This window comes from Onychomys torridus, chromosome 2, assembly GCF_903995425.1.
Source record: "Onychomys torridus chromosome 2, mOncTor1.1, whole genome shotgun sequence".
NCBI classification, from domain to species: domain Eukaryota; kingdom Metazoa; phylum Chordata; class Mammalia; order Rodentia; family Cricetidae; genus Onychomys; species Onychomys torridus.
Genome location: NC_050444.1, coordinates 145,269,543 through 145,296,668, shown reverse-complemented (window position 1 = coordinate 145,296,668; position 27,126 = coordinate 145,269,543). Strand labels below are relative to the sequence as shown.

The window sequence follows — 27,126 nt, the reverse complement described above, 5'->3', positions numbered from 1 at the left end:
CATCTCTGTGCATCCTCAGTGCAGTGCCTTTCTGCTTCCTATTGCACATAACTTGGGTGCTTTTTGCTGGACTTGGGGAGCAGCTTGAGTTTTGCATTGCTTCAGAGCAGCACAGGACTGCCACCCAGAGAGTCAACCTTGTTATGCATCTGTTCTCTGTAGGGTTGTGTTGCGTGACTTTTTCCGGGGAGATGCGAACAAATGTGGATTCATTCCACAGACCAAAGAAACAATTTCACCCATGTCTAGCTTGGTGCATGGAGGAGTTTAATGGGGTTCCTTGCAGAAGGCAGCTGCATGAAGGAAAAGCCCACCCCAGCATGAGGAATTTCTCCCGAAAGCCTCATCCCTGGCAGCTAGCAGAGTCTTCTCTTTCCAGGAGCTGTTACTGCTTATGTAACCTCGGAGCAGGTCTCGGGAATCCTCTAACTTCCCAAGCTTCTGGAGCCTGCTAAGTTGTGTGACTGTCTCCTCTCTTCTCTCTCCAAAAGGAGGTGTTTCCATTGAGAGGAAATGGCTTCCTGCCAGGTTGTGAGCACTCCGCTGAGCTTCCATACCTAGAACCCTTGGAACCAAATCCATCGGTTCCACAGGGTATCATCATGGTGCTTCAGTTTTGTGCCATCTCACACCCATCCCTGAAGTCTGCACACACCCTACTCCTGAGGACTACATTTAGTTTCTGTTCAGGGTTAGGTTGCCATCCCTGGTGCTTAGTTCTGTATGGTGTTTCTTCCTTTCCTTCCTGCATCTCTGTATCATCCCTTATGCCTGGGCTGGGCAGACTGTGGTGATATTTTGTGTATGATTTAACAAATAAAGCTTGCCTTAAGATCAGAGGGCTAAGCCAGCCACTGGTTAGCCATAGAGACCAGGCAGTGGTGACATACACCTTTAATCCCAGCACTCGGGATTTCATGCCTTTGCTCCCAGCACTTGGGTTCACATACCTTTAATTCCAACACCAGGGAGGTGGAGACAGGAAATGATATGGCTGGGCAGAGAAAAGGAATATAAGGCGGGAGGAGACAGGAGCTCAGTCCTTTAAGGCTGAGGAGCTGGTGAGCCGAGAGGTGGCTGCGGCTTGTTCTTTTGTCTCTCTGATTTTCAACTTTTATCCCTGATATCTGGCTCTGGGTTTTTATTAAGACCAATTAGGATTCGTGCAACAGCAGACCCTTTCTGCGAGGAGGCTCCTGTTCTGTACCAGGCCCTCTGCTGGTGTCTGGAGCAGAAGAAAGGCTGGAGCCTCCCACCTTCCACTCTGCCGTACCCCCCCACCCCGCATCTGGTGACAAAAATACCCAAGATGATTGTGGTTCCACACTGCACAGCCCTGACCAGCTCTTCCATGCCTAGTGCGGATGCCAGTGCTGTGTGCTCTGCAGCCTTGCCCAGCATTGTGGGGATCCGTCTGTTGCGCTCTGTCTTTGGCACACCCCATCATGGCAGCACACAGCCCTCCCTCTCTCTGGAGCCTGTGCACGCCTGCACTGCTCTAACCTGCTCTGTCTTTATCCGGCTGTGGTGCAGGGCATGTGCCCTGCAGAGGATCTGTGTACTTCTGCACAGTGAGACCCACTTCATAGCCTTTTTTTTTTTTTTTTTTTTTTAACGGATATATGGTGTTCAGCCCTGGAGTGCTAATATAGCAGCTCTCTCGCCGACTCTAGAATTCATAGTCTGTGTTGGCCATGGAGATGGGAAAGGGTCTGCTGTGAGTTCCTCAGCTGCAGCTGGCTTCCTCTCATACTCAGTGGAGATGGCAGGATGTTGGCATTGCTGGGCTCTCTATTGGCTCCTTAGGTGGTTCCAGCTTTCTCAGCCTGTGGCCAGCCCTGGGTGGTCTCCCTGGTTGCTGAACTCTGTGTGGTTAGATGGGTATTTTACTGCCAGTCCTACAACACTTCTTTTTTTTATTTTTTATTTTTTATTTTATTTTTCAGAGCTGAGGATTGAACCCAGGGCCTTGTGCTTGCTAGGCAAGTGCTCTACCACTGAACTAAATCCCCACCTCCCTTCCATGCTTCTTATCAGTTACTCAGGGCTCTGGTAGTCAGTTCTGGGATACCTGACCTCAACTTGGATATGTTAGCCTAGGGCTAGGCTATAGTCACATCATTGACTTAGTGCCGCTGGTCGAGGTTAGACCAGCTAGGATCTTGGTGTTAATAAGTCTGGGCACAGTTGACCATCTGCTATATACAAGGCTTGGGGATGGGGTTCAAAGGCATCAGAGCTAGCCCCTGACTTCAGGAAGGGAGGAGGTGAAGGCTAAACAAGGCTGAGTAGGGCTAGAATGCCCAGGGTTGAGTTCAATAACTTAGAAGAGGGAGGGATGGTGACTAGGCTGACTTCGTTGGGTTGTCTATGGGGTCCCTAGGCTATGGTTGGGTTGGGCCTGGCAGTGTGAGGTCCCAGACTGAATTTACCATCTGTCTGGAGAAGTTTTGTTTCTTCTGGGGCTACCCTTGGGAACTGGACGTTTTGTTGACAAAACAGAGAGAATGAGAATCTCATTGCAAACAAGCTCTGTTTACACAGGGTCTTGGGAAAACACACAGCCGCAGGTCGGCAGGTGCAGTAAGCCCAGAGCACATGCCTTGTCTGCCCTGGCTAGAGGAGGACCGGCTGGGGTACATCACACACACACACACACACACACACACACACACCCCTCTTTCTGCCCTGTACAAATATCCACCTCCCCTAAGCTCATGCCCACTGTAGAATGCATCTGTGTATTTCTGCTCACAGGTCTGTTCCATGAACCAACTTTACAGTATTTCTGAGAGCCCCATGCTGGTAGACACCCATGTCCTCCTACACACACCTTTCCCTGAGGACACCTACAGTTATTGTTCTTATTGCTGTTACTATTACTATTGGCTTTTTTGAGATAGGGTCTCATGTAGCCCAGGCTGACCTAGAAACTTATTTATGTACCTGAGGATGACCCCAAACTCCCAATCCTCATGCCTATTCTTCCATTCCTCAAGTACTGGCAATGGAGGAGTGCACTACCACACTTGGCATTTGTAAACTCACACTATTTCATAGTTGAGGAGCTGAACTGGGCCTGGCCTAGGGACCCAGGGCTGGGGCTGGCCAGAGATCAGTGAGAAGGGGTCATGTTGTCTAAGAGGTTTCCCTGGTTGGAATAGTTAGTTTGAGAGGTCCTCCTGACTGTATTCAGAGAAGGCAAGTCACCTGCTCCAAGTCATGAAGGGACCCAGGGACACAGCAGGACTAAGATGTAGATTCCCTCTTCTGTAGGTGAGTGTTTTTGTACCAGTGGTCTGTCAGGCCCACAGCTAGGTAGCGCGCACATACACATAAACATACAAAGGGGGGTAGAGAGAGACAGGGAGAGGGAGACCTCTAGGGGGACCCCTCCCAGGCCCCTTCAGAGGTTGCTGGTCCCTGACATCATCAGACCCAGAGCACGCCGGATGTGGATAAGCCATCCTCCTTCTTCCCAAATTGTGGTTGACGGTTGCTCAGGCAACCGCCTGGTCAGATTGGGGAGATTAGCAAAGGAATGTTGCTGGGCCAGTTGGAGCTGAGGCTGGGGGAGCACTGGGGTCTGGCATTGATTCAGCCCATCCTCTCTGAGAGCTCTCTATAGAGATGAGGAACCCAAAGAGGGATCTTGTCTTCACTCACTGTCCCCAGCCTAACTTAGACTGTGCCTCAGGGACCTGAGTTGGGGAAAGAGAATGTGTGTGTGCGTGCGTGCGTGCGTGCGTGTGTGTGTGTGTGTGCCCATGCACATGCGTGTACACATTCTCTTGACTGGAGTGTGTGCTGTTTGTATTCAGGATGAGACTTCTGGTCCCTTTCCTTGCCAATCTGACACCAGGCTCCAGACCATTTGGTAGCTTGGTCCCTAGTTCCCGCCTGACCCAGTTGTGCTCTGGAAAAGCCTGCTTGGACCATCAGAATCCAGGCATCCCTTGCTCCAACACCACCCGTGGCTCCCCCGATAAAAATGAGGTTCCACTCCTTACCCTAACATCCAAGGCTTTTTAAGAACTGGCCTCAGTCTCCAGGTTCCCATCATGTACAGGGAGGGAACCCGGCGACCTCCCTTCCTCCCTGCATGCCTGTGGCTCTAGGCTCAGCTCAGATGTAGCTTCCATGTGCCGACACCCTTTTCTTTGTGTCCTGACCCATCTCATAACCTTGGCCCTTCTTAGCTTTTTATTTTTTTCACCTTTGCTCAGGTGGGAAGCCTCCCCTCCCCAGAGCAAGATAGAACTCCCTTTTCTTCCCAGCCCCCCTCCCCACGTTGGGGATCAAACCTAGGGCCTCACACATGCGAGGCAAAGCTCCTCTATCACTGAAGTCCTCCCCCTGCCCTTAATCATTCTCATGGCTCTCTTAGTGGCCATCACTGGTCATCCTGCACTGCATTGTCTCGGGAGACATGTCTTGTGTGTGAAACCAGATCGGGTCTTGTTTTGTCCGTGACTACTCTCCTTGGATAGAGACAGGAGGTTTAATTTGTGTCTCCTGCACATTCTATGTGGCCCCTGCTCCTCTCTGAGCGTCACACTAGCCATCTGTAAGATAAGAATAACAACAACGCTACTTTCTAAAAGCGAGTGCCTCCTGCCGTTGGTCATGGTGGTACTTGGCGCCCCCTTGTGGTGGTGCTGAAGCCCTGGCCGGAGGAACCAACTGGCTGTTCCTATCCCTGGGAGAGCTGGGTAGGAGGAGGCGGGGACCTTTTCTCTGAGAGATGGAGTTGAATGGGGCCTAGCCTGGAGATCCAGGGCCGGGGCTGACTAGAAATTGGTGAGATTGGTCACCCTGGCTAAGAGGTCACTCTGGATGGGGTCAGTCACCCTGACTGTGGTTACATAAAGAGGTCAGGAGTCAGCGAGCCTGGTGGCTAGTTGATTGACATTTAAAGGGAGTGTCATATGGATAAGACTGGGGCCACACTGGCCAGGCACAGTCAACAGGGAGCCACTCTGGCTAAGGTGGACCTGGGAGGGTCAGGCACCTGGCAGAATCATGTAATTGCGGTCTGAGTAGAGACCCCAGTTTGACTGGTAAGTCTGAGGTCAGTAAACTCTGGGTGGGGTGGGAGTACTGTCTGGTCATGTGCCTGGCTCAGGACTCATGGAAAGAAACCGCAGGGCTGGCTACCTCAGGCCTGCCGGGGCACTGGGGGAGATGCCTAGGGCAGACACTTTGCCTTTGTATAGGAATCAGAAGGGCCTGACTCCAGTCTGGGATCTAAGTCATACTTTTTCCTACAGTCTGCCCCAGTGGTTGGCTGGGACCCCCAAGGACAGGAAGTAAGTGCTCCCCTTTTCCAGGAAGAACACTCACTGGCCACCCTTTCCATTTTTGTGCTGCATGCACGGTGGGCCTTTTTCAAGGGGGAAGCTGGGGCCCTTTCAACATAGATGACATTAAAACTCACTTACCTCATGCCTCAGGGCACAGCGCTGACTGGAGTTTTTCAAACAAAGGGACAGAAATGCACCCTGAGTTTCCTGCACAGATTTCCCTGTACCAATCTGCTTGGTGCAGGCTCTCACACATCTCATTCTTTCTCATTCTCTGGTGGGGCTCAAGGAGATGAGAGACCCCCTAAAGTGACAAGCCCAGTCATGCCTGGCTCTGCCTGTGTGTTTTCATGTGCCGACTTACAGGGCCAGTGGAAACATGCAAATGGGTGAGACACAGAGGGAGGCCAGTCATTGACTGCCTGTCTGTGCCACTCACCTGCTGGCTTTTTGTCTGTCCCATCCTCCTTTCCTGAGACCTAGAAGAAACTCATTCTGCCCCTCCTCATGTCTCTGGGGAGTGTGGGCTTTGGATGGGCATGGATTCAAATCCGGTTTCTTTTCCTTATACAGGAACCAATGGCATGTCTAAGCTGGTGTTTCCTGAGTGCTCATATGCGTTGGTTTTTGTAAATCTTCAGCAACCCCCATGTGTGGGTGGGGAAACTGAGGCTCGGAAAGAGGAAGCAACTTGCCCAAAGTTGCTAGGGATGGCAAATGGCAAAGTCAAGATTCTATCCCAAGTCTGTCCCAAGTCTCCAGCATCCACCACTGAGCTACTATACTGTACCATGGGCAAATACCTTTGCTTCTCAGAGCCTTGGTCACCTCATCTGTCAAATGGGTCTGACAGGCAGACAAGATGGGCCTGGCCTGATTTCCTGCCAGCTCTCCCAACACTGTTCAGTTTGCTGGGGCTGCTGATGCTCTGGCTGGGGAGTGGGTGCGTGGCCCAGCTCAAATCCCTTCCCAAACCAGGTGGCTTGGGTTTATTTGGTACCAACTCCAGGTGCTGATAAACCAGCTGAGATACAATGGACCTCACTACCAACTGAGGGATTCACACGCATCTCAGGTCCCTCCTTCACTTCCCTGTCATCCGGATTATTAATCTTGGTCTCCGGTCACCAGAATTAACACAGTCACATATGTGTCAGTCCACACAGGACCACGCTCTGTCATATTCCTGGGGACAGAGATCTAAGGTGATTGACTTTGGGCAGTGACTGGATCCCCTTGGTGTTTATCAGGTTGTCACCTGACACAGGAGATGGCATTCTGCATTTGGTGCTTAGCATCTTGCTGTGCTGGGCCTCCATTTCCCAGCCAGTAAAACAGGATGAATCTAGTGCTGATCTTGTAGGTTGATGTGTACAATGATAATGATGGCTGGTTTTACTAAGGAGGGTCTTGTTGGATGATTGAGATGTTGGGGATCATGGGATAAGGAGGGGGAAGGGCAGTGGAAAGTCTTGGTGTTGGTAAGGGAGGGTGAGGGGAGGGTGCTGGGGTGGAGGAGGGAGAGTTGAGAAGGAGGGGAGAGGGCCACCTGCACAGGAGGAGGGGACAGTGCGGGGAACTTGAAGGGCTGCATTGGAGTCCTCCTGGTCAGTGGCCTTGCCTGGGCTCAGCTAATCAGGACCTGCCCTCACAGCTGGCTGCACCTTCGAGGAGCCGAGTGACCCAGTTGTGCCCTGCGAGTACAGCCAGGCTCAGTATGACGACTTCCAATGGGAGCAAGTGCGGATCCACCCTGGCACCCGGGCCCCTGCGGACCTGCCCCATGGTGAGCCTGCTCTCCATCACTATTATTTTTCTCTTGCCAGGCCTTCCCTAGCTTCCCCTCAGGGTCTCCTGCTCTTTCTGGGACTTGAAGACACCGAGGAGAAGTGAAATGGGGTCTCTGCCCTCTTCTTGGGAGCCCCGGGCCCTTCCCAACTTCAGCCTTACTCTGTCCCTACTTCCCCACCAGGCATTCTGGGTAACTTGAGCACTAGATTGGGAGTCAGGAGGCTAGATGTGGATTCTGGTATTGGTCTCCTAATCAGATGATAGCCTTGAGAACATTCATTCCAGAATCATATAGACATGGTTTCAAATCCTGGCCCCACCACCTAGCTAGCTCTGAGCCTTTGTTGTCTTGACCGTGACGTGGGAGAACAGTAGCCCATATCACAGGGCACAGAGGTGGCACCTAGGGGGTCAGTTGTATAGTTGAGGATATTGGAGAGTGCCTGGCAATTAGCAGGCATCCTCACTGGGTGCAGGAATCAACTGAGAATTAAGAGTAAACAAAAGCTAGGGCAGGAGGGTCAAAAGTTTGAGGTCAGCCTGGGCTCCTTGGTCAGATACTTCCCTCAAAATAAAACTGGAAGAAAAGGGGGTTCAAGAGATGGCTCAGTGGCTAAGAGCACTGACTGCTCTCGGAGGACCTGAGTTCAATTCCCAGTACCCACATGGCAGCTCACAACAAGCTCCAGTTCCAGGGGATCCAATGCCTTCTGATGACCTCTTCAGGAAATTGCACATAATGTGGTACACAGACATGTAGGCAAACACCCAGACACATAAAATTAAAAAAAATTTTTTTTTATCCGGGCATGGTGGCACACTCTTTAATCCCAGCACTTGGGAGGCAGAGGCAGGCAGATCTTTTTAAAAGGAAAAAGAAAAGGGTTAGAGAGACAGGCCAAATGAGCCACTTGGTTACTGATGAGGCCTGTGTGGCAGGGCAGACTGTGTGAGGGAACCTTAGGACAACGAGCCAGACTCTCCCTCCCCTGTGTCCTGTTATAGAGGTGGCCCAGGGCCTTGGCTGTTTAGCTCACAGCATGGCCAGGATGGTGTCTGCTGGCAAGAGTAGGTCAGGAGGTGGTAACCCAGTGCTGGGTGGACTGGCGGCCCTAGGTGAGCGGTCTCTCAGGGCCTGGCTGGTTGGCTGGCTGGGCTCTGCAAGTGGACTCTGCTCCCATCATGGCCCTTCCTACCAATCTGGGCATTGTCCATCTGTGTCATTCTGGGAATGCTCAATCTGTCTCTTCAGGGTCTTTGGTCATTGTATATGTCTGTTCTAGAGGTATCACTGTTTAGCTTGTTTGAGAGACATATATAAAGGTACCCACCCTGCAGGGGCTCTGTATGACCTCTGTACACCCCTAGACCCAGCTGTTCAACCCAGGTTCTAATAGGTACTCAGGTATAAGTAGATATAAAAGTTTTAACTTAAGGGTGGCACACGCCTTTAATCCCAGTACTCAGGAGGCAGAGGCAGGCAGGCGATCTCTGTTCGTTTGAGGCCAACTTGGTCTACAAAGCAAATTCCAGGACAGCTAGAGCGGTTACATAGAGAAACCCTGTCTTTAAATCACCCCTCTCTGCCCAAAAAGAGTTCTGGCTTAGATTTATGTTCTGGACCTGCCCACTTTGTCTCTCATTCTTCCTTGGTGATCTAGGTCTGGGAGGAGGGGTGAGCTTGGTAGATAAGTCAGTCTAGGGGAAGTACAGGTGGATGGAGACGAAACCAGGGAAATTATTCCCAGAGGAGAGCAGGAGGGAGAAAAGAGAGCCATGGGGATGGAGGAGTGCATGATAGGGGTGGGGGTGGGGGGGAGTGAGGGGCAGAGGTGGAGGGGTGGTGGCTGCTGGGGACAGAGGAAGAGGAAGCAAGAAGGGGTCACATTAGAAGAGGAAGCTACCTTAGGGGAGAGGAGACTCCACAGGAGCTGCCTAAGAAGTAAGTGTCTGGCTAGGATGTGCTCCTTCTAGGGTTCCTGGAGATAGGGACCTGGAGTTCATTCCCTAGCCCTGCAGGACCTAGGCAGCAGCCGCCTTCACAGGGCTCCAGGCTCATGGAGATGAATGAGATCTTTCTAGCTCAGTTCCCCAGGAGCACTCCTGAGCAGGCTCAGAGTGTGCTGTCTGCCAAGCCTGGGAGGAGGAGGCAGGGCTGTGCAAGGGTGGCTTTGGGTCTCTCCTTGGCAGCTGTCCCCCCCCCCCCCCACACACACCCTAAGGGAAGCCGCAATCCCCAGCCAGGTCCTGAGGCGCTCCCCACCACCTCCATAACATATCGAGGATCTTCAGGTTGGAACGTGGGGTGTTTGTGTTGGAATCTGGTGGGGGCGGGAAAGGAAGTTAATCCTTCCATTCAGTCTGTCCTACATATTCATCAAACTTGGGCTCAGAGCCTGTCTGAGGACACAGCAAAGGCCTGAGGCACGACAGGCTGGTAGCAAGATTGTCTCAGACTTTATGAATGATCAGAGCTAGAGGGAAGTACCCAGCACAGGGAAGTGTCTGAGGCTTTGGAAGCATTGACCTCAGGGGACCCGCCCTCTGGCAGGCTCTTGACTCCTGAGAAGAACGATCTAATCCTTACCTCCCAGGACAGCACAGAGCTGGGGAAACTGGTGACCTGTGGATGATGAGGGGCCGAATGGGCTTTGACAAGGTTGAGTTTGTGTTTCCTACTCTTAGCTCGCTCTCTCCTTTGGGAAGCAGACCCTGGGGAGGGGAGAGAGAGATCTACCCCATATGACCAAAGCTCCGAGCAGAATTCCAAACTCCGATCCCAAACCCTTGATTCCTGGCGGGTCCTTCATTTCTGTCCCTTCTCCTAAGGTCTCCTAGCCTCTTCCTTCTCTCTCTCCAGGTGCCTACTTGATGGTCAATGCTTCCCAGCATGCTCCAGGCCAGAGGGCTCATATCGTTTTCCAGACCCTGAGTGAGAATGATACCCACTGTGTGCAGTTCAGCTACTTCCTGTATAGCCGGGATGGGCACAGCCCAGGCACCCTAGGTGTCTATGTGCGTGTGAACGGGGGCCCCCTGGGCAGTGCTGTGTGGAATATGACTGGATCCCACGGCCGTCAGTGGCACCAGGCCGAGCTGGCCGTCAGCACCTTCTGGCCCAATGAGTATCAGGTGGGCTGGATTTTTAGTCAATGGTCAGTGTGGGCTTGGATGTAAGCGCAGGTCATCCTGAGGTCAGACTAGGTAGGGATGAATACCTGACCAGCATCAGGAGTCAATCCAGGGTTCTATGTTTGGAGTTAGTCTGGGGTCAGTGTGGGTAGAGTTTCCAAGGTCATTGTTAATAGGGTGGCCAGCATTGCAGGTGAGTTGGAACAGTACCCAACCGGAAATTCTGACCAGAAGGATTCTACTGCTTTGCAAGGTTGTCTGAGTTGGAATGATCTTCTAGCCTTGACCTTGCCTTTGCTATCTCTGCCCACATCCCTGAAGCAGCTGGTTTGGTAGTGAGGGTTTGTGTGAGCTGGGTTGGCATCTGTTGATGGAGAGGAGGGTGGGGTTGGGGCCCGAGCTGGGCTGGAGGTATGTCACTGACAATTGGCTTCCCACTCCCCCCAGGTGCTGTTTGAGGCCCTCATCTCCCCAGACCACAAGGGCTACATAGGCTTAGATGACATCTTGCTCTTCAGCTACCCCTGCGGTGAGTTCCAGTCCACTTGGACACAAGGATGAGGGTAGCCTTGGCTCCTGCCTGCAGGGCATGCAGGCCCAGCTCATGCTGGGGCTCTGCCTGTTTTCCCACAGCGAAGGCCCCTCACTTCTCCCGCCTTGGAGACGTGGAGGTCAATGCCGGCCAGAATGCATCCTTCCAATGCATGGCAGCAGGCAGAGCTGCAGAGGCAGAGCGCTTCCTCCTGCAGGTGAGGGCGTCCCAGGTAGACTTGGCCCAGGAAGGTGGCAGAGGGCAGGGCATTTCTCCTAGGCTTGGTTCCCCTTTGGGGTTCTGAGTCATGCCCCAACATCTATATACTGTGTCTTGCCAGGCTGCGCTTCTGCCAGTTTGGATTTCCTTTCACCCCAGGGTCCTGGATCCTCAAAAGCCCCCGGGTTAGTAGGGACTCATGTATGCTGCCAGGTTGGAATGCTCCCTGACTCTCATCCCTCTTTCCCTTCAGCGGCAGAGTGGGATGCTGGTGCCTGCTGCCGGGGTCCGGCACATCAGCCACCGCCGTTTCCTGGCCACTTTCCCGCTGGCCTCCGTAGGCCGAGCAGAGCAGGATCTGTACCGCTGTGTGTCCCAGGCCCCACGCGGGGCTGGTGTCTCCAACTTCGCAGAGCTCATCGTCAAAGGTCAGCAGAATGGCCTTGAAGAAGGCTGGAGCTGCAGGGATAGGCTAGGATAGGGTGAAATCCGCAGCGTTGTGCTTGAAACTAGCTCCTTAGAGGTTGGGGTCCCAGAACAGGTTTAGCTGAGGGTTTGGTAGCAGCTTGAGTGGCCTGAGAGGACAGGGAGGGTCTGGGGATGGGAACAGAATGGGGTGTAGAGTTAGGCTCTGGCTGTGACTTGAACTGATGGACCTGTGAAGGGAACAATGTCACTGAGGGAGGGGCTGGCCTTGTGGGAAGAGGGCACAGAGAATGAGGCTGTCTAGTTGCGCTTTTCAGGTGCTAACCCAGCTAGTGTCCTGGGGTCCCCCAGGACCTTGGGAGTTCGGAGTTGAGTCGGTGTGGCTGAGCTATGGGAGTTCTAGGCCAAGAGGTGGCATTAGTGGGCTCCTCCTCTTCTGCATGTCCTCGCAGAGCCTCCCACCCCCATCGCGCCCCCACAGCTGCTGCGTGCAGGCCCCACCTACCTCATCATCCAGCTCAACACCAACTCCATCATTGGCGACGGGCCCATCGTGCGCAAGGAGATCGAGTACCGCATGGCACGGGGCCCGTGGGCCGAGGTGCACGCTGTCAACCTGCAGACCTACAAGCTGTGGCATCTTGACCCAGACACCGAGTATGAGATCAGTGTGCTGCTCACGCGCCCGGGGGACGGAGGCACAGGTCGCCCGGGACCACCGCTGCTCAGCCGGACCAAGTGTGCAGGTGGGTTGTTCCCCATTCTGTAGAGGTAGCAAAGCCTCCTGATTCACACACATTTATTGACTTCAACCTTACCTCGAGGCAGGGACTCTGGAGGGCTAGTCTTTTAGCCTGGAGGCAACTTCTCCATAGCTTGTTTCCAAATCCGAAATAAAACAAAGGAGACAAAGAAAAAACAAAACGAAACCAAAACAAAAAGGCAAACCAAGGAAACAAATCAGAAAGCAAGCTTAGCAGAACACGACATAGGTGCTGTTGTTATACCCATTTCCCACATGAGGTGACTGAGGCAGAGATGTTAGGTGACCCGGCAAAGAAGACATAGCTAGTTAGCGGCAGAGGTGGGGCCAGAGCTCTTACTCTGTCTTCTTAAACACTATCAATTAAAAATTGTGTGTGATGGATTGTGTCTGGATTCCCTGGGCCTGGCCTTAACCCTGAAGTCAGCTCTTCTTGTTTAGGAGGGTGAAGCAGTAGTTGCTAAGGACCCAAGATGCACCTGCAGCAGAAGACTAATCAGAAGAGAAATGGATGTAGAGCGGGGTTCTCTGGGTTCTCTGTGATGTCAGGGTGCTGTTGTTTTTGGAATTTTCTTAGTGGCAAATGTATATTGTTAATGTAGATCCATGTGCTCTTGTAAGAAAAGACAGAGGTCCTCTATCACGTTTTCCTCAATAGTTACATTTTGTCCAATTATAATTTTACAATAAAGGTTGACATCTGGGGCTGTCATGATGGCTCAGTAGGTAAAGGTGCTTGCTGCCAAGTCTGATGACACGTAGATTCACATGCTGGAAGGAGAGAACCTACTCTCATAAGATGTCCTCTGACCTCCACATGTGTGCTGTGGTGTGCTCATGCCCCGCCCTCCAGTGCACCTGCAAAATAAATAAATCAATATAACAAAAATGTTTAATAAGCTGGGCAGTGATGGCACACGCCTTTAATCCCAGCACCCGGGAGGCAGAGCCAGATGGATCTCTGTGAGTTTGAAGCCAGCCTGGTCTATAGAGCGAGATCCAGGACAGGCACCAAAACTACACAAGAGAAACCCTGTCTCAACACCCCCCCCACCCCCCAAAAAAAGTTTAACAAAAAAACTGATGTCCATAGAGTCCACAGATACTATAACAGAACCCCCCAGTTTCCCGTGTTTGTGTGCCTCTGTATGTGTGTTAAGTTCTGTGTAATTTAACACCTGTGTAGGTTTGTGTATTCAACACTACAGTGGGAACCGTGAGCAGTCAGTATCCCTACAGACGATTCACATCGCTGTTTAAGAACTGCATCCATTTCTCTCTTCCTCCACCCCCACTTAGTAACCAGAGTTCTTTCATTTCTAGAATTTTGTAATCTCCAGAATGACATCATGTAGTATATAACCTTTTTGGAATTGCTTTTTTTGGATTTTCTTTTTGGTAACAGATTTATTGCAATATGATCTGCATTCATACATATACAGTTTAGAGGCCTTCAGTATCTCTGGAGTTGAACAGCTATTGATATGATTGCTTTTGGAACATGTCACCCCCTAAGTGGGAGCCTTGCACCATTTAACAGTCACCTAGTTCATCCTAGTGCTAGAGCCCTCAGCGAACATGAACTGACGTTCCCTCTCTCTTGATTTACTCTTTGTAGACATGTTATATGATATGTGATTGTCTGTAGTCTTTTGCGGCGGCTTCTTCATGCGGCCTTGTCCCTGCTGTAGCGAGTTGTCATTACTGCATTCCTTCTCATTGTGTCATGTAACTCTTTATTTCTTTGGTCTGTTCACCAGGGGACAGGTACTTGGGTTGTTTATGTTTTTTGACCATCAGGAACAATATTTCATACAAGTTTTAAGAATATAGATTTTATTTTCAGGTGTGTGTGTGTGTGTGTGTGTGTGTGTGTGTGTGTGTGTGTGTATATGTGTGTGTGTGTGTGTACTTACGTGTGAAGGGGGCCAGGAGAGGGTGTCAGCTTCTCCCTGGAGCTGGAGTTACAGGGTTGTGAATCCCAGGTGGCTAGGGATGGAACCTCAGGACCTCTACAAGAGCAGCAATTGTCTTAGCAGCTGAGCCCTCCCTCCAGCCCCTCTCTCCCATCATGGTCTTAATTTGCATTTCTTTAATGTCTCGTGTTGCTGAATGTCTTTCCACACATGACTGCCATTGCCTGTGCTCTCCATTGGATTGCCTGTTCATATCATTCCTAATTTCTTAATAGAATTACTTTTTTTCCCCTGTTGAGTTTTGAGACTTCTTTATGCATTCTAGATACTAGGTGTATCTAGAACACATTATTAATGTATTAATGGATGTATAATCTGTAGGTATTTCTCCCAGTAGGTATCATTGTCTTTGTATAGATTGAGAGCCGTTTTAGATTTTGATGAAGTCCTGTTTCTCAAATTGCCCAGTGCTTTTGGTATAAATGAAGTGCAACTCTCAAATACCCAGCAGCTGCTTCCCAAATTACCACACAGAGGCTTATATTAATTATAAATACTCGGCCAGTAGCTCAGGCTTATTACTAACTAGTTAACTTACACTTAAATTAACCCACAATTCTTATCTATGTTTAGCCACGTGGCTTGGTACCTTTTCTCAGAATAGCAGTCTCCTCTTGCTTCCTCTGTGTCTGGCTGGCAACTCTGATTCTGCTCTTCCTCTTCCCAGCATTCTAAATTTATTTACTTAGTGTTTGTGTATGTGTAGGCATGTGCTTGCTACAGTGTATGTGTGGAATTTGGAGGACAGCTTATTGGGGTCTGTTCTCTCCTTCTACCATGTGGGTCCTGGTGAATCGAACTCAGGTCCTCAGGTTTGACAGCAAGTGTTTTTTACCTTCTGAGCCATCTTGACAGCCTGCAATTCATATTCTTAAGTGTTATTCAAAGCTGATTTGTGGGCCATCTAAAATCTAGCTTAATACCAGACTTTGGGAGAGAGATACTTGGGTGGTGGGTCAGTGTCCCTGTGGTGATTGTCTTCTAGCTGATGGGTCTGGGTCGGGTGACATACCCACTGAGAGCTTCAGTCAGTCTTCTTGTTTTATAAGTGGAAACAATACTAATCTCTACCATATGGGGTAGCATGAAGATTGAGGCAATGGATGTTTATTGAGTGTCTATTATGTGCCAGGTAGTGCCACAGTTGCTAGGGATACATGGCAGCACCCCAGACAGAGGCCATCAGTGTTTGAATCTTCTTAAGACTCTGCAGGGAGCTCATGTCCTGGCAGAAGGAGGCAGATGATAAATAAGTAAACAAGTGGAATATATAGTCTGTCAGATGGTGATAAGTGTGTGAGGAGGAATAAATCAGGGCGGGGGATGGGGAGGGGTGGAGGGTTGTTATTTATAAAAAGCTGAAGGACTGTCTTACCGAGATGGTGGCATCTGAGCAGAGTCATGCAGGAGGTGTGCTGTAGGGGGACAGCAAGGGGAGGAACAGTCCAGTCAGGCAGACTACTGAGTGCAAAGGCCTGGAGGCAGGAGCATGGAGGGGACCTGTGAGAGGATGTCTAAGCAGAGCTCGGAATGTCAGATTCAGAGGCGAGTGAGCTGAGGCCGGGGGAGTGGTGGCCTGGGGGAGTGGTGACCTGGGGGAGTGGTGGCCCGGGGGAGTGGTGGCAGGACTTGGAGAACAGGAGTGAGCATGGGCAGCTGGTGTTCAGAAGGTCTGCTCTGGATATTTTGTGGAGAGTTGACTATAGGAAGGGACGCTGGCTAGTTTTTGTCAACTGGACACAAACATTGAGGAAGAAGGGTCCTCCGTGAGGGAATGCCTCTATCAGATAGTCCTGTGAGCATGGCTGTGTGGCATCTTCTTGATTAATGATTGATATGGGAGGGCCCAGCCCACTGTGGGTGGCATTACCTTTAGGCAGGTGATCTTAGGTTTTATCAGAAAGCAGACTGAGCAAGCCATGACAGAGCACCAGCAAGCAGTGTTCCTCCATGGCCTCTGCTTCAGTTCCTGCCTTGAGCTCCTGCCCTGGCTTCCCTGAATGATGGACCATGATGTGGAAGTGTGAGCCAAATAAATGTTTTCTTCTCCAAGCTGCTTTTGGTCTTGGTGTTTATCACAGCAGCAGAGAGCCAAACTCTGACAGAGGGCAAAGGTTCCTGAAGGAGACCCATGGGGAGGCTCTCGAAGCTATTGCAGCCAGAGATGGTAGCCGGAAGCTGAGTGGAAGTGACCATGATGGCTGTGATGACAAGTTGCTCAGTCCGGTTGGTTCTGGAGTCTGCTGATAGATCTGCTATGGGGGTGAGGAAGAAAGAAATAGGGAAACACCAGGATGCTCCGAGGTGTTTTGCTTGAGCAACTGAACGGATGGAGCTGTCTGTCACTCACTGCAGAGGAGCCCACAGCAGCAGAGTTGGTGCGGGGAGCTGACCTGGGGGGTGTCATTGATCAGGAGCTGTGCATTAGACACAATGACTTTTTTTTTTAGACGCCATTAAACGTGCCAGTGGCGCTCACCACCAGGAAGCTGGATGGATGAGCCAAGGACCAAGGAAGGGTGCAGGCTGCTGGTATGAATCTGAAAGTTGTTCTTACAGAGATGGTGTCGGTGGCATTTGAAGCGATGTGGCAGGATCACATCTCTCATGTTAGTGTTCTCAACAGGGGTGATTTCCTTTCCTAGGAGACATTTGCTAGTGTCTGGAGACACATGGCTGTCATACTGGCTGCTGCAGCTGGTGGCTGCTACTGGCATTGGGAGATAGAGGCCAGGGACAGCTAAACTCCTTGCAGTGCAGGGACAGTGTCCAATGACAAGTAATTATCTCGTCCAAAATGTCAATAGTGTCAGGTTGAAAACTCTGTTTAGGTTTTGGGGGAATGTAAATGAGGAGATGGACACGTGAAGCTGATCCTTGGGGTCCTGCAGTATTTGGGGTTAATCTGGGCAGTTGTAGGGAGAGCATTCCGTGCATGTGACGTACTGTGCCTGGCACATCACAGGCACTCCATAAGTGATGGTTGTCATCATTATGGTGCAAGGCATTTTAGATTTGCCACTTAGAAGAAAAGAAATCAGAGCTTGAGGCACATGGAAATCTCTGCTGCACTCCCCCGAGTGTGCAGGTGGAGACAGTGAAACCCAGACAGGGAAGGGACTCGCTTGGAATCAGACAGTGGGTCAAGAACCCAGGTTGTGGGCCTGGGGAAATGGCCCAGTCAATAAAGTGCATGCTGTTAACTACAGAAAAAGGATGACTTCATAGCCGGTTGGTGGCCCATGCCTTTTATCCCAGCACTCGGGAGGCAGAAACAGGTGGAACTCTGAGTTCGAGGCCAGCCTGGTCTACAGAGTGAGTTCCAGGACAGCCTGGGCTACACAGAGAAACACTTTCTCAAAAAAACGTGTGTGTGTGTATGTGTGTGTGTGTGTGTGTGTGTGTGTGTGTGTGTGTGTGTGTGTGTGTATAGCTACCAGGAAGTTACAACTATTTTTTGTGGTTTGCCTGGGAGCAGAGTGGGTTGTTTTTTGAAACTTGGGCATATAGTGGACCTGAATGGTCAGGCTGGGGTTAAGCTATTCTTCATGACTAGGAGCTATTGTCCCTTACAGCCTGACTTGATTGTTCTTGATGTGAGGCTGTTACCTAACAGTCATAACTTTCGATCATTCCCATTTTAAAGGTGAATAAACTAAGGCTTAGAGATTCAGCCACTTGACCAAATCTGCACTGTGAGTCACAGCAGAGCTGGTTTCTTAGTTACTTTCCTGTCTCTGTGATAAAATACCCCGAGACAAATAACTTGAAGAAGGGTTTATTTTGGCTCAGAGTCTGAGTGTACAGTCCGTCTTGGTGTAGAAGTGAAGACCATGGGAGCTTGAAGCAGCTGGTCACATTGTAGGCACAGTCAAGGAGAACAGAATCCCGGATGCGGGTCCCTCTCTATTTTCTTCAGTCTGGGATCCAATTCGCCGGATAGTGCCACCCAGACACGTTAAGGTGGTTCTTCCCACCTCAGTGAACCTCATCAGGAAAATCCCTCACAGGCACGCCCAGAGACTCATGTCCCAGGTGATCCTAGAACCTGTCAGATTGCGCATCTGTATGAACCACCACAGCTGACACGTCTTGATTTCCAATGACTGATGGCAGCAGCCGGCATGGTCCCTGCCTCAGGCCCAGTCCCTGCCAGTGTCAGATACAGATAAACAATTTTCCTTAGGCTAGCCAGGGTGGGGATGGGAGCCAGGGTGGGGATGGGGCAGGGGCCAGGTGGGTAGACCTCCTCCCACTCTCCTAATCACAGGTTCCTCTTTGTTGATACCACAGCCCTAGAGCCTGGCCTGGGGTTGTTTAGCTCTTGGGCAGCTGTGTTGTCAGGCTCTGCAGGCCCACAATTCCCTCCACTCTATTATTTACTGTAAAAACAATAATATTGCACCAGTAAAAGGCTTAAAAAAAAACAACAACAAAAAACAAAAACCCAAAAGCCTCTGAATCACACCATCCTAGCTCAGCAGCTGCCTTAATTTTTCTGTCTTCTTCCAGTGTCTGCCCATATGTCTTCAGTGCACATTTTCACAGACTTGTCATTGGGACGAGGCTGATGCTCAGGATCCTGCTTCGTGTGCTCGGTGCCGGTCCATGTGCGACACTGTTTGTAATTATGTTATTGCCTGCAGACATCTGCCCCAGATTTCTGGGCTGTTTGTTTCTATATCCTTATTATTATAATGCTACATGGAAAAATTAAATGCTTGCAGTTCTTTTTATTCTCCTGAGTTGTATTCTTTAGAGTGAAGCAGTCAGGAGTGATCAGAGGGAAGGCTCTGACATGTTATTGCTTTGCGGCATGCTCGCACTAATCGCTACAGAAAGTCTCACTTTGGTGCACACGTTTCTTTATTGATTCCTATTGGCTGGGCTCTCTGGTTTACCACGTCCCATGGGATGTTAGGTTTCCTTTTGTTGTTGTTGTTGTTTGTTTTGAGGCATGATCTCATATAGCACTAGCTAACCCCTAACGCACTATGTAGCCGAGGATAACCTTGAAGTCTTGACCCTCTAGCTTCTACCTCCTAAGTGTTGGGATCACAGGCATGTGTCTGGCTTATATTTGATCTTTAAAGGAGGTAGTTTTGTTGTTGTTTGTTTGTTTTTAGGACAGAGTCTCATGTACTTCAGGATGGCCTTGAACTAGCTTTGGATGACCTAGAACTTCAGATCCTCTGACCCCAACCCATCCAATGCTGGGACAATTCACACTTGTAGTAGGCATCATTTCCTCCATTGACATCAGTAATTCAGAAGGGTTAAGGAAATTTCTTGGAGTGGCAGAGCTAGCAAGGAGTGGATGCAGGGTGTGAACTTAGATGCACTTTGTCTAAAGCTCCTTCCATGAGGTAGAGGCAGTTGGCCTTATAGTGCTTGTTGGCACTATCAAAATCAGCCCGTTCTGGGTTAATTTAATGGAAGTTACATGTGCTCTCCTGCTTTCCTGTGCCCCCTGCCCTCTGGTCTCTGAGTTCACCTGGCTAGGGTTTCATGGTCCCTGAGCTCTGTCTTGCCAGTGTGCTTTGGCAGCTGAAGGGAACACCTTGGTGGCAGAGAGACTTGTGGATTCACACCCTTCAACCAGCGTGTTGGTCTTAGTCAACATGGTGTTTGAGCCCTTAGATCTACTCAGGAAAGAAGAGAAGAGGGAACTGAGCCTTCCTTTCATGGCCCCTTAGTCTGTGGAGGTGGACCCGGCATACCCAGCTGCTAGAGAGGGAGGTGCCCACCCAAGCTGGTGTTTACCCTCCATGGCCGAGGCTGCTGTCTTGAGTCCTGAGAGGTGGTTTTGAGTAGCCTGAGTGGGTTGCTAGTGCTTGGAGTTCATATAAAAATTCTGAATTTCTAGCTCTTTTGAAAACTGGGAGGGTCTGGAAGTTCTGAGCCTGGAGTCCTCCATGGGAAGACTGCTCACCAGGAGCCAGGCTTATGCTACTGGTGGTGGTGGGGGGAGCCTTTGTCATGCCTGTTTCGTGTGTGTTACCTTAACAGTCACAGTGTAGCCTAGCAATCCTCCGAGGAAGCCTTGCCTCTCTGTGGGTGCTGGGGATCCAAATTTCCCTTTGCAGTTCAGGAAACTGAGGCTGAGAGAGGTAGACTCACTCAGGCAACGATTACCGGCTGCAGGTAGCAGAGCCAGGATTGGGATGGGTCTTACTCCGGAGCATACAGTGTTACAACTGGTTCAGTTCTGAGGGCACTTGGAGTTCAGAGAGCCAGAGGAGGATTGGTTTCCAGCAGTTGATGGATTCTCTCTCCCTCCCCTTCTTTTTCTCTTCCCATTTCCTCAAACTTCTCCTGGTTTCCTATGTCTCCAGAGCCCATGAGAGCCCCCAAAGGCCTGGCGTTTGCAGAGATCCAGGCTCGCCAGCTGACCCTGCAGTGGGAGCCCCTGGGCTACAATGTGACACGCTGCCACACCTATGCTGTTACCCTCTGCTATCACTACACCCTGGGAGGCAGCCACAACCAGACCATCCGGGAGTGCGTGAAGATGGAGCGGGGTGCCAGCCGCTACACCATCAAGAACCTGTTGCCGTTCAGGAACGTCCACGTGCGTTTGATCCTCACAAACCCCGAGGGGCGCAAGGAGGGCAAGGAGGTCACCTTCCAGACAGATGAAGATGGTAAGTGTGCAAGCCGGATTCCCGGAGCCCTCACTGCCTCCCATACCCAGGGCCAATGCTCAGATTCATGTAGGGAACTCTGGCAAGGCAGTGGTGGCCACTACTCATTCTTGGGGAGACTGTGGGTTGTTAGGTTAGTGTAATTTCCTCCTTAAGGGTTTAGAAGAATTCAGTGGTGAATTTGGATCAGGAATTTTCCTCATGGCAAGGTTTTTAATAACAGTTTTCACTTGTGAAATAGATTTTGATGTATTCAGTCACTTTCCGCCTTGTTTTTTGAGACAGCCTCTCACTGAACCAGGACCTCACCAGCAGGCAGACTGGCTGGTCAGCAGGCTCCAGGTTTCCACCCATCTCTGTCCCCCACTTCCCTGAACACTGGGGTTACATATGTGCGTTACCATGCCTCACTTTTCCATGGACACTAGGGGTCCATGCTTAGACCGTCCTGTTTGCAGAACAAGTACTTAGCCAACGGAGCCATCTCTCCAGTCCCGGTTTCAGCGGTTTGAGCCTTTATTCCCCCCATCTCCCTTTTTCTGGTATGGCCTTGCTGTGCAGCAGAGGCTGCCTTCAACTTGTAACCCTCTTGCTCAGCCTCCTCGGTGCTGGGGTTGTAGGTGTGTGCCACCATGCTCGTCTTGAGTCTAATTTCTAATGCATGCATTTAAAGATGCATGCTTTTCTTTATGCTCTCCTTAGCTGCATTCCATGGTGTTTGCTGTTGTCATCCAGTGCTGGGACATTACCTCAGACTTGCACGATAGGCAGGTGCTGTGCATCACTGAGCTCTGTCCTCAGCCCACCCATACGTTTTGATATGTTCTGTTTCATCACTATTCAGTTTAAAATATTTTCTAATTGCTATTAATTTCCTCTTTAGCTCAAAAGTTATTTAGAATAACTTGCTTCATTTCTTCCCTCCTTTTCCTCCTTCCTTCCTTCCTTCCTTCCTTTTTCTTTTTCTTTTTCTTTTTTCCGAGACAGGGTTTCTCTGTGTGGCCCTGACTGTCCTAGAACTCACTCTGTAGACCAGGCTGGCCTTGAACTCACAGAGATCCACCTGCCTCTTTCTCTCAAGTGCTGGGATTAAAGGGGTGTGCTACCATTGTCTGGCCACTTGCTTAATTTTTAAGCACTTAGAACTAACTCTCTCTCTCTCTCTCTCTCTCTCTCTCTCTCTCTCTCTCTCTCTCTCTCTCTGTGTGTGTGTGTGTGTGTGTATGTGTACATACTGGGCGTTGATATTGATGCCTGGGCCTTGTGCAGGCACTCTACCACTGAGACACATCCCCAGTCCACTAACGAGTACTTCTAATTAATTATCTTCTTGTTATTGATTTCTGGCCTCTAAGCCACTGTGGTCAGAATAGGAATTTTAAATTTAGTCTTGAAACTTGACCCTTGCTTTGTGGTCCAGCAAGTGGTTAAATTTTGGTAGGTGTCCCCTGTATCGCATCCCGCCACTGTTGTGTGCAGTGTTCCAAATGGCCCACACTGTCTGCTCCACATCAGATACCGCATGGATGGATTCTATGTATCGATGCACTCAGCCCCCTGTGGCAGGCTGCTGTCTCTCTTCCTGTATTGACAGGTGACCTCACATAGCAAGTCTGTGATTGGTAGAGCAGGGCTTTATAAAGCTGCCTGTAAGCTGGTTTTGTTGTTTGGTTTCGGGCTGGAGACTGAGCCCACCACCTCGCATGTGCTGAGCCACACTTGAGGACCACGTCCTCTCCCACCCTGAGTTACTTTCTTTTGTTTTTGATTTTGTGTGGCAGTCCCACCAGGAGTGCAGGCTGTCCTTGGATGTATGGCATGGCAGTTCTCCCACTCCCATTTCCCACATGTTGGGCTTACAGGTCCACAGCACCACACCCGGCAGACCCACCGCGTCTGCAGCTGCCCTCTAAAGCCATCACATGCCCGTCGCCTTCCCTAAATTCCCGCAGACTCCCAAGAACCTGTCAGAGGACTGGCTGGCCGGTTTTCTTGCTGTCCTGTGTACAGTTTCTATTCCTAATAGCGGCAGCCCATATAAAATTCAGCCCACATCATTGCTTTCTCCCCAGACACCGACCACCTTGAGCACGTGCGTAGGCTGCACTCAAGAGTGTCTCAGGGCAGGAAGAAGCAATGGCTGGGATTGCCCCAAAGCTTTGCACAGTCTATGGCTGAACACCAGGCTACTCCACTCTCATGACCTCTGCGTGTCATTTGGTCCCCAGGATTATGGTCAGGCCACGTTTTTCTGTCCAGGCCTCTTATCCTAAGTGGTTAGTCCAATAAATTCCCATAGACTGGACACTTTAGGGAACTCACATCCAAATGAAGAAATCACATCGCCAACACCCCAGGAGGCCACTAATGCTCCTTGTGTCCACTGCCTCCCACGGGCAGCCATTACCCCTCCCGATAACACTGTGTATTCATTTTTGCTTGGTTCTGGGCTATGTGTAAGCAGAATCATACAGTAGATGCTTGCTTTTTGCCGGCTTGTTTCGGTGAATAGTATGCTCTCTGGAGACCGGACTGTGGTGTGCGTGGCCCTAGTGAATGAATACTTTCTCACTGCTGTGTGGTTCCCTCCAGGAATGAATCTACCACAGTTACTTTCTATTAGCTGTTGGTGAGTCTCTGGGCAGATTCCGATTTTGGTTACTTTGAACAATGCTTTGAGGAGAGTCTGTGTAGATTATTTTTGGTAGATATTCAAGTGCCATGTGGCTGTGTGTAGGAGAGAATGGCTAGGTTGCAAGGGTGTGTGTTCATCTTTAGTAGATTTAGCCAGACAGTTTTCCACTGGTGGTGATTGTGCCGATTTATACTCCACTAAGCCGTGAATGAAAACTTGGTCCTGTGATCTTAATGTCACTTGGTATTGTTGATTGTCATTTTTTTTTTTTTTTCTCTTTAGGTGGGTGGGGAATGATTGGGAATTCTTGCTTTAACTGAATGCTTAGCTTTCATTGTTTTCTCTCTCTCTCTCTCTCTCTCTCTCTCTCTCTTTCTCTCTCTCTCTCTCTCTGTGTGTGTGTGTGTGTGTGTGTGTAGGCCACAGGTTGATGTTTTCCTCCATTGCTTTTCCTCTTATTTTTTGAGACAAGGTCTCACTGAGCTTGGATCTCCTTAGTTCAGCTCAGCTGGCCAGTTACGGCCAACGAGCCCCAAGCAACCACCCGCCTCTGCCCGCACCCCCCAGGGCTGGGCTGCAGATGCACACCAGAGTCCTGGCTTTTGCATGGATGTTGGGGATCCAGACTCAGGTCCTCAGGCTTGACCCGAGCCAATTCTTCAGGCCAGCTCTTACTGGTTCTTACCCTTTCTTCCACTGCCCCTGCCTGATGGCCTCTGCTTCCTCACAAATGTTGATCAAAGTGTTTTCCCAGTCAGAAGCTGCCTGCCCCATGCTTGTTAAGAGTATACAATGCAGCCTAAACTAAACTGACCTACCTCACAGTGCACGTGTGGAAATTTTCATAGCACGTGTGTATGATGTAATTGTCAGTTATATCAATTGTCAGTTAATTATCTTCAGTCTCATTGAGACCATTTATGTAATTATGATCTTTTTAGACAGGAAAACATCTCCACCCCTGATCCTGACCCCCTGTTGCAATTGTTTTCCTTTCTCTGGTAAATATCTGTGTGTCATGAACACTGCCAGCTGGCTAAACAGGAGCCTGAGTGGAACCTGCGGAAAGTGGAAGGAACGCTTTGGCCCGTGTGGAATGGGCCTCACGAGCTTTGAACTTTGCATACATTATTTACTTCTGGCGAGAGAGGGGCTATGTCATGCCCATTTCATAGATGCAGAAACTGAGGCTCAGGGAGAATGGCCCAAGCAGAACAGCTAGGAGGAGGCAAGGCTGACAGATGAACTCTGGTATTTGGAGCCAAAGCCCACTTTCCTCTGCCTCCACCCTTCCCTCCCAGTGCCTGGTGGGATTGCAGCGGAGTCCCTAACCTTCACTCCACTGGAGGACATGATCTTTCTCAAGTGGGAGGAGCCCCAGGAGCCCAATGGCCTCATCACTCAGTATGAGGTGAACAGGGGCCCAGGTGGGAGGTCAAAGTTCCTTCCTGTGCTGTGGCAGAGGGAGACATGGGAGAGGACAGAAGTGGGCCTTAAAGCTACTTCCATGATGGCCAGAGTCTGTGCTCTGTGAGTTCTGCATGTTGGGGGGGGGCGGGGCAGCCCAGTACATCTCTAGTTTCCATGGATTATAGTGGATGGTGTGGGTGGGGTTCCTGGGACAGGGACGACCATCCTTGTCCTGTTCCACCTACCTGCTCCTCTGCCCCCAGATCAGCTACCAAAGCATCGAGTCCTCGGACCCAGCAGTGAACGTGCCCGGCCCACGACGTACCATCTCCAAACTCCGAAATGAGACTTACCATGTCTTCTCCAACCTGCACCCCGGCACCACCTACCTCTTCTCTGTGCGTGCCCGTACCAGCAAGGGCTTCGGCCAGGCGGCTCTCACTGAGATTACCACCAACATCTCAGGTGAGCTTCCTTGGGAGGGAGCCTAGGGTCCCAGGGTTCCAAGGCTATTGAAGGGTGGAGCAGCCTAGTGTGGGTACAGAGGGCCTAGATGAGATAAGCGGACCATTTAAAGTCTTCAAGTCAGGAGTCAGGACTAAATCAGAGTGGTCAGGAGACTATGGCGCGTGGAATCAGAGGGTTGAGGTCAGAGGTCAGTGCCTAAGATGGGGGCCATGGAAGCTTAGATTAGGAGAACATGATGATAAGAGGGTTGGAGGTGGCCAGGCGCCATGCTTGTGTCCCTGTCTCTTCTCAGCTCCCAGCTTTGATTATGCTGACATGCCATCACCCCTGGGTGAGTCTGAGAACACCATCACAGTGCTGCTGAGACCAGCCCAGGGTCGCGGAGCACCCATCAGGTGGGAAAACCAGCGCGGAGAGGGTAGGCGACAGGTCTCTCCTCTGATATGGCCAGCTCTCTGGTTGTCCTATTTCCTGCCTGGGCTCAGGGTTGAGGAGGGTACATCATGATTCTGGGCAGTGGAAAGCTTGAAGCTACTCATTTCCAGCGAAGACTACAGGTTTCTGCTGGTAAATATCATGGGTTTCCTGGACATTGTCTGGTTTTTAGAAGGAACTAGACCTCCCCAGGGTGGTTCCTTAGATGCTTAGGAGAAGTGAAACTCTTGGGGCCTTGTATTTTCTAACTAGTGATGTTCCTGGAGATACAGGAATGGGCATTCTAGAAGGCTAGGGTAGGGAACCGGTCAGTTAAGGCCATCTCCATGGGGATGGCCTAGCATGTAGCTTTTCTGCTCTCTACTCTCTAGAGGACTCTGGGTTAATCACTGATGTCACAATGGCTGCCTCTGCTCTGTGTGTTTGTGTGTGTGTGTGTGTGTGTGTGTGTGTGTGTGTGTGTGTGTGCTGGAGTATACGTGGGGAGTGTGTGTGAATGGGGTCATCTCAGGGTTGCCTTTGTGATGTGTTTGGCATGGAGATGTGAGGGTGAATGAGAGGCACATGGTGGTGGGGGGTGTCAGTACCAGTCTGCATGTGTTTGAGAGCATGCAGGTGTTCATGCAGGTATGACTCATGGCCAGCCTGACAGTGCCCTGGGACTTCATGTGCACAAAGTCATTTTAAGCTCATGGAACCCTGTGCAGAGCATGTGATTAAACATGCTAGCAGAACCACTGGAGGGAGGAAGGGCTTTGGCTCATGGATTCAGAATCCTCAGTCCATGGTCGCTTGGAGCTGTCTACTTAGCAAAAACCAGGGTGGCGAGAATGTATGGCAGGTAGTGGGGGCAGTGATTTAGCTCAGAGTGACTGGGAATCAGAGGTTCCAGCTGGCTGTCTTTCTCCTGTCCCCACTTTATTCCATCCTTACCCTCAGCTCATGGAATGGTACCCCCACATTCATGACAGGTCTTCCACTCTTAGGTGACCCTCTCTGGACATGTCCTTGCACACACGCTTGGAAGTTTGCTTTACCAATCTTCTTGGTGTTTCTCAATCTAATCAAGTTACCAGCTATGTCAGCTGTCTTGACCTGCAAAACCTCTGGGGTGTGTGTGTGTGTGTGTGTGTGTGCGCGCGCGCGCGCGCGCGCGCGCGCACGTCTGCGTGTGCGCTGGAGTAAAGATGGGTGTGTGTGAGTAGGGTCACCTCGGGGTTGCCGTTGTGGTGTGTCTGGCATGGAGATGTGAGGGTTGGGTGTGACTTTTAGAAGTCACAGAGCCTCTCTGCCACTTGGGTCTCCTCCTTTAATGGGGGCTTGGGGCTGTCCCACGAAGGTGGTTAGATTGGTCACAGGTCCTAGGTAACCCTCCACCTTCTCATCCTGTCC

The 27,126-nt window shown here is 50.6% G+C and overlaps 1 protein-coding gene across 6 annotated transcripts in view; it reads left to right on the top strand.

Annotated features, from left to right (window-relative positions):
• Positions 1–27,126, top strand: part of Ptpru (protein tyrosine phosphatase receptor type U) — a 75,461-nt gene that overhangs the window by 8,641 nt on the left and 39,694 nt on the right. For all 6 annotated transcript variants that reach the window (XM_036177044.1, XM_036177043.1, XM_036177042.1 and 3 more), the window contains exons 2-11: positions 6,958–7,089; positions 9,955–10,226; positions 10,674–10,755; positions 10,860–10,975; positions 11,231–11,405; positions 11,856–12,149; positions 20,478–20,786; positions 24,723–24,832; positions 25,095–25,296; positions 25,592–25,694. In XM_036177044.1, coding sequence (XP_036032937.1) covers positions 6,958–7,089; positions 9,955–10,226; positions 10,674–10,755; positions 10,860–10,975; positions 11,231–11,405; positions 11,856–12,149; positions 20,478–20,786; positions 24,723–24,832; positions 25,095–25,296; positions 25,592–25,694 — 1,795 coding nt within the window. The remainder of the gene's footprint in view (positions 1–6,957; positions 7,090–9,954; positions 10,227–10,673; positions 10,756–10,859; positions 10,976–11,230; positions 11,406–11,855; positions 12,150–20,477; positions 20,787–24,722; positions 24,833–25,094; positions 25,297–25,591; positions 25,695–27,126) is intronic.